Raw genomic sequence first — 7,575 nt, forward strand, 5'->3', positions numbered from 1 at the left:
GCACCCCATTCTTCTGCCTTCATGCTCCCCCCCCCTCCTCCTCCTCCTTTTCTTCCTCCTCCCCTCTCCCCGAGATTCATCTGTGGTGTATGTGTGTGCATTACCGTGTTGTTTCATTTTCTTTGGCGGGTGCTCTGTAACTGTGGGTGACTGTGTGAGCGACTGTGTGGGTGGGTGAGTGATTGAACTGCTGTTCGTCTCTCCCTGTGTTCACCGACAGCTTGGAATAAAGTAGAAAAGCCAGTGAAGAAAGCTAATCGAGACGAGACAGATTTTCTTTTTTTTTTCCCGCACTGCCGTCTTGACATGAAAAAGAGTTGCTGGTCTGCTTAGCCACTGATGACACCTCCTGCCCTACCATGTGCTGTTGCGCGGCGATGCAGCGCTCTGCTGACGCAACCGCGTACATTACTGACCTCGCCTGCGTCTGTTTTGCTTATTCTGGTTGTGGTGTGTCTTGTGACGGTGTCGTCCATGGCAGCAGCTGCAAGCGGAGCTTCGCAAAAATCGAACGCCAATGTGCAGGCTACCGATATTCTCACACACGTGACCTTTGCCAGCTGTAATCGCCAAAGTGCCGATCAGTCTTTCTGGATGAAGAGCATCGCCTCGACAATCGCCGCACAGCGCGAGAAAGGCGGCGCTGGAAACAGCAGCAAGCCTCACACAGACCTGCTACTATGGCTCGGTAACGCTGTCTATGCAGACGTCGATGAGGCTGGCGTGGCTATTAGCTCGGCGCGCCATATAGACAGTATCAAGCAGGAGTACAAACTCCTCATCGACAATTTGCACTACCGCGAATTCGTGAAGCACGTTGTTGGTGCAGGCGGGCGTGTGAGTGGCATCTGGGACGACCGAGACCTCGCCTGGCGCGGCGCAGACGGCAGCTATGCTCAGTCGGAAGCCATTCGGCACCTGTATCTCACACACATTTGGAATGGATACCCGCTTTCAGCAATGGATGTCGTTGGTGACAGCACACCTGGGGCGCTGTACTCTTTCAACGGCATTCCTGCCCCCGCCGGCACGCCACTCGCGGCGCACTTTGTGCACAGCGTGTGCACCATCACCCTGGATGTGCGGACACAGCGGACAGCTCCACCGAACCTGGTGGATGCACTCCTGCACACAACGCTGGCTGAAGCCCCTGACGTGCGTGCACGGGTGATGGAAGCAGACCTACTTGGGCGACGGCAGTGGGCGTGGCTGGAACGCACGTTGGCCACGTACCTGACGCCAACTGCGAGCAGTCCCGGAGATGCAGCAGGTCGTGCGCACTGCGCCGTTACTCTCATCGCATCGCCGTGGCAGATTCTGCTGAACGACAACAAGCCTTTCGAGGGTTGGGACCTCTACCCTGCCTCACGGAGTCGTCTGCTCCTCCTGCTAAAGAAGTACGACGTCGAACGCTTTGTCTTCCTGTCTGGGCACGCGGAACTCGGTGAGGTGGGTGTGATGCGGCGGGCATCTAAAACGGACCTTCACAAAGAAGGCCCGACGGTCTCTCTCGCTGACAACGCCTCGCTGGGGCTCGTAACCCCTCCGGCGGAAAAACTCCTGCCACCGCGGCGGTCGAGCCTTGTCGAGGTTACGAGTAGCGGCCTCACTCACACTCTGCGAGATGCACCCTTGGTCGGGCGGCTAGCGCGCTGGTTCATAACTCCGCGGGTGGCTGAGGACACAGAAGACGACGGTCTGGCCAAGCGTCGTATCTTGCTGACGCGCACGACGACGATGGAACGACAATTCGGAACGCTGCAGATTATTGGAGACCGAGAGGCGACGAAGACGCACGCCGGTGCAGCGACCGCCCCACGTGAAGAGGTCCTTACGCGGACCAGAGTACTCATAACACTTCACAGCGTGCAACGGGCGGGCGCGCCGCTTGTGACGATCGAGCGCACTTTGAAGAACCTGCCCTCCTATGCCGTGGACCCGGACGAAGGGGAAGAGAAGGAAGAAGGTGCGTTGATGACCACGGATATATACGATGCTGCTCATCTCCCCACCCTCCGTGTGTACCTCTCCCCTGGCGACTATCCATGGCTGAAGCAGCGTGTGTTGGAGCTGCAGTGTGTGGAGGTGCCGTGCGTCAAGGGCAAACACTTTATGTTGCTAAAGGTAATAGCGAACTTGGCGATTGCCTTTGTCTTTGCGATGGTCTTCATATCTGCATTGTACTGCTTTCAACTGAAGTACCCCAACGTGTTCGCGGAGGAACACGTAAAGTTGAAGCAAGACTGAAGAAGGGCGCAGGGGGGGGGGGGACGACCATTTGACGAAGGGGTAACACCTAAAGGTTTCAAAAAAAAAAAATTGAAGTGCGAGATACATGACAGAGAAGAAGCCCGCACCCACAGCAAGGAGGGGTGGGGAGGGGTCAAATCGGAGTTGTTATACCTGCACTTTACAGACAGCCAACTTGTCCCGCTCATATAGTTTTTTTTATATACCCCTTAATTTCTGTGAAACACAGACGCAGGGTATCATGCCCCCCCCCCTCCTTGCACATCTGTCTGTCTCGGCCCCCTCTCTTTTTTTTTTTGGGGGGGGGGGGTAAGCACTTTTCTGTTGCGCGTGCGCATGCGCTGACGCCCTGACACCGACCATCCTGGGCAGTGATTTGGAGTCGGCGCTCCCACCCACCCCATCCCCGCACAGTCGACGAGCAGCTACACATCGCAACCGGCAGCGGAACCGGATCAGATAGATGTCATTCATCTACTGTGACATTGTGTCCTTGGGGTAAAAAAGCACTTGGGGCAGATGGACGCGTAACATACACTAATCTATGTGAGTGTATGGCCCGAGTAAAATGTGATGGCGCATGCCTCGGCCAATCAACTGCTCAAGCCAAACAGGCAAAGAGAGAGGGCGTACTTGCTGTACCCACCCTCGCTCCATGTACGCTGGGTGCCACCTCGCCTGTAGAGATGGCGGGGTCTCTCTGCCTCTCCACCCCTCTTCATTGTCAACGCCGCCGTCACAAAAAACCGGAAACCAAAAAAGAGACACGATTGAGCGGGGATTTTTGGCACTCCTCACTGACTGTCTCAGGAGGGAACCCGCAACTGCCAATTCCCATCGTGAAGACGGTGTCGTACAAGTGTATGACTAGCCTGAAGGGGTGCGTGGGGAGAGGTCCTAGTGAAGGACAAACGCAAAAAGTCTCAAACTTTTTCGAAGAGAGGTGCTCCAGAGAGTGTGAACTACGAGATGAGCACTTGCAACTTAACCCACCGTCACTGCCGCCTCACCCACCCACACACACACACACACACACACACCACCACCACACACACACATACGACTCGCCCGCGTTCCCTCTTTGTCTATCCTTCTACCTCCCTTCCCTCCCTCCCTCCCCCCCCACACACACACCCCTCACCTCCTCTCTGCTATCGCCTGTATCGCTCGGTGTCGTGCCGCCTTTCCCAAAGTAAAAGGACGAAGAATAAGTTTAGGTGTCTGTGTGTATATATACTCGCATACAAAATAAGAAAAGGTTAAATCGGACGCGTCTCAGCAGTGGATACACGCTAATCAACATTCCCGCATGTTTGGGGGAGGGGAGAGGGGAAGGGGAACACACGAGCGAGGGGTGGCACCAACGACCACGCCCCCCCCCCTCCCCATCTTCCCCCCTTTCGGATGTCCGGCCCTCGTGCATGGAGCTGTGTTTGCCTGATACCTAACGAATGCATACGCTGGTGCAGAAGCATAAACGGCGTGCACCTCCTACCGACTTCGAATTCATATGTGTCCCTCTCTCTGCCTTGTCTCCGACGTCCCCCTACTCTACCCTTCCGCTCCCACCCCCCCCCCACCACCACCACATTCTTACACCGGTGATCATCATCTTTCATAACGTTGTGGAATCATGTGCATCTCACGCACATGACCCCACCACCACATCACCGTGTGACCGATCCATCTCTACGCGTCTAAGGAGTTTGCCTATTTGCTTTACTCGCGCACGTCAGCAGCTGTGTTTCTCATTTTTTCTCCACCCCTGTATGGTGTGACTTTCCCTTGACGCGTCCCTACGTTCCTGTACACCCCTCACTTACTGCGCCGACGTCTTCCTCCTCCTCTCACCCCCCCCCTGTGTTGCGCTGCCCCCCTCCCTCCCTTCCCCCCACCACCACCACCACATTTTACACAGGCGGTAAGCATGGCTGAAACACACCTACGCACCCGCAACCGCACAAAGCACAGTTGTCTCCCCATAAATACAACGTCGCTAAGTCGTCTGGCCCTCACCTTTATTGGCCTTGTCGTCCTACTCGCCGCTGTTCTGTGCGTCTCTATCGACGCTCGTTCTGTGGAGACTCTAAATACAGACTCTATGAGCAACAACATCAACAACGTACATCAATCGAGCGATGACGAGTTCGAGAAGCCCAAGCCAATGGGGCCTGGTGACATGGAGCGCATGATTGCGGATCTCGAAGAGCGCTGGCGCAACCGCCCACGTCCGGTTCCGTCCGGGAACGACGGCGATTTCAAGAGGGCAGAAGAGTTTGAGTGCAGGCTGCCAAACGGAGGTGTTGCAGACACCACGGTCTATGTGCAACTGAAATACAACCGTGAACGTCGTGAGGCTGAAAAAAAAAAAGAATGATGTGAACCATAGGAGCTTCGATTTGTAGGGACAACTAGTGTGCGCAGATGGGGGGGAGGGGAGACGGTGGTGCCACCAGAGACGCCTCCGCAACACCAGCAGCAGCAGCGTTAGAAACTATGTATATATGTATTTGATGGGAAGTTTGGAGGCACTTCTCACAGTCGCCCGCTCCCCTGATCACTTTCTCTGAGTGCGCTCTTTGTTTGGTGATTTGTTGTCTCCATGTTGTACCCTCCATCCTCCCCTCCCCATACACACACACACACACACGCGCGCGTCTTCCCACCTGTCCGTCTGATATTTTGCCGCTAAGCACAAGCATATCGGTGTACGCAGCTGTGGGATGTGCGCGTGTGGAACCATTGATCGAGTCGAAGTATAGAGTCTCCCACACACGGACAGTATCGCTAACGGTGACATGATAAAATAAAGGAGTGGTGCCCACTCCTCACCCCACCTCAACTCTCCCCTTTTTTTCCAGTTTTTCCTTTGGGACTTTTTGACTTTTTTCCCCCTTTGTGAGCCTTTTTTTGGTTTCGTTTCAAAGCTTATCACCGTTTGCCTCATCCTTCATGCCTGGAAACAGCGCACACGCATGAGCGCATGAGTTCATCCATCTCTGCATATATTCTGTATCCCGTCTCTGTTTTTTTTCTTTTTCCAATCCCCTCCCCCACCCCAATGCCTTATTCATCCCATCATTCTCCCAAACGTATTTTTGTTTATCCCGTCATATTTATGACTTCACTGTCCAGGTGAGCCAATGCGTCGGATGTGCGCCAGAAAAAAACTAACGCCATCGACCCACTTAACCCTCTCAAGCACCGAACCACACACGCGTGCGCACAAGTTTATTGAGACACACAGCCAAAACCTGTCGAGTGCAGAAAAAAAAAAGGTACCAATGGGAATGGGAGAGAAGGGGGGCTCTCACCTCCCCCTTGCCTCCCGACCTGCCCCCAGCCCCTTTTCATACTTTGGGCTCTTCGTCATCGTACCCCACAGAAGAAGAAAAAAAAATGAATGCTCAGCAGCACAAAAGGGAATACATATGGTGAGGAGTCTCTCGCTCACTCGCCATACGACTGGTTCCGACGCGCGGTCTGAAAGATTGCCCGTAACTCGCTCTTTCTCTCTCTCTCATTCACTCTTCCCCTCTCGTCCTCTCCTCTCAACCCTCACACACGGGCGATTTTCATTGCCCAACACGCAAACAGATCTCGTCTCTACTCCTCGGTTCTACGGCCCTGAACACCACCACCACCACCACACACACACATACGACTCGCCCGCGTTTCCTCTTTGTCTATCCTTCCACCTCCCTCCCCTCCCTCCCCACACACCCCTCACCTCCTCTCTGCTATCGCCTGTATCGCTCGGTGTCGTGCCGCCTTTCCCAAAGTAAAAGGACGAAGAATAAGTTTAGGTGTCTGTGTGTATATATACTCGCATACAAAATAAGAAAAGGTTAAATCGGACGCGTCTCAGCAGTGGATACACGCTAATCAAGATTCCCGCATGTTTGGGGGAGGGGAGGAGAGGGGGAACACACGGGCGAGGGGTGGCACCAACGACCACGCCCCCTCCCCATCTTCCCCCTTTCGGATGTCCGGCCCTCGTGCATGGAGCTGTGTTTGCCTGATACCCAACGAATGCATACGCTGGTGCAGAAGCATAAACGGCGTGCACCTCCTACCGGCTTCGAATTCACATGTGCCCCTCTCTCTGCCTTGTCTCCGACGTCCCCCTACTCTATCCCTCCGCTCCCACCCCCCACCCCACCACCACATTCTTACACCGGTGATCATCATCTTTCATAACGTTGTGGAATCATGTGCATCTCACGCACATGACCCCACCACCACATCACCGTGTGACCGATCCATCTCTACGCGTCTAAGGAGTTTGCCTATTTGCTTTACTCGCGCACGTCAGCAGCTGTGTTTCTCATTTTTCTCCACCCCTGTATGGTGTGACTTTCCCTTGACGCGTCCCTACGTTCCTGTACACCCCTCACTTACTGTGCCGACGTCTTCCTCCTCCTCTCACCCCCCTGTGTTGCGCTGCCCCCTCCCTCCCTTCCCCCACCACCACCACCACATTTTACACAGGCGGTAAGCATGGCTGAAACACACCTACGCACCCGCAACCGCACAAAGCACAGTTGTCTCCCCATAAATACAACGTCGCTAAGTCGTCTGGCCCTCACCTTTATTGGCCTTGTCGTCCTACTCGCCGCTGTTCTGTGCGTCTCTATCGACGCTCGTTCTGTGGAGACTCTAAATACAGACTCTATGAGCAACAACATCAACAACGTACATCAATCGAGCGATGACGAGTTCGAGAAGCCCACGCCAATGGGGCCTGGTGACGTGGACCGCATGATTGCGGATCTCGAAGAGCGCTGGCGCAACCGCCCACGTGTGGTTCTGTCCGGGGACGACGGCGATATCAAGATTAAAGAACCGTTGGTGTGCGGCCTGCCAGACGGAGGTGTTTCAGACAGCGTCCTTGAGCAACTGAAACACAACCGTGAACGTCGTGAAGCTGAAAAAAAGAATGATGTGAACCATAGGAGCTTCGATTTGTAGGGACAACTAGTGTGCGCAGATGGGGGGGAGGGGAGACGGTGGTGCCACCAGAGACGCCTCCGCAACACCAGCAGCAGCAGCGTTAGAAACTATGTATATATGTATTTGATGGGAAGTTTGGAGGCACCTCTCACAGTCGCCCGCTCCCCTGATCACTTTCTCTGAGTGCGCTCTTTGTTTGGTGATTTGTTGTCTCCATGTTGTACCCTCCATCCTCCCCTCCCCATACACACACACACACACGCGCGCGTCTTCCCACCTGTCCCTCTGATATTTTGCCGCTAAGCACAAGCATATCGGTGTACGCAGCTGTGGGATGTGCGCGTGTGGAACCATTGATCGAGTCGAAGTATA

General features: G+C 54.6%; 1 protein-coding gene across 1 annotated transcript; it reads left to right on the forward strand.

The window, feature by feature from the left end:
* Window positions 1-474: 474 nt before the first annotated feature.
* On the forward strand, window positions 475-2,247 carry JKF63_04175 (uncharacterized protein; the record flags this gene model as incomplete). The annotated part of the gene is made up of 1 exon (XM_067900168.1): window positions 475-2,247. One exon carries the CDS (start codon window positions 475-477, stop codon window positions 2,245-2,247), a length of 1,773 nt encoding a protein of 590 aa, XP_067756352.1.
* Window positions 2,248-7,575: the final 5,328 nt, after the last annotated feature.

Source organism: Porcisia hertigi, chromosome 26, assembly GCF_017918235.1.
Source record: "Porcisia hertigi strain C119 chromosome 26, whole genome shotgun sequence".
NCBI classification, from domain to species: domain Eukaryota; phylum Euglenozoa; class Kinetoplastea; order Trypanosomatida; family Trypanosomatidae; genus Porcisia; species Porcisia hertigi.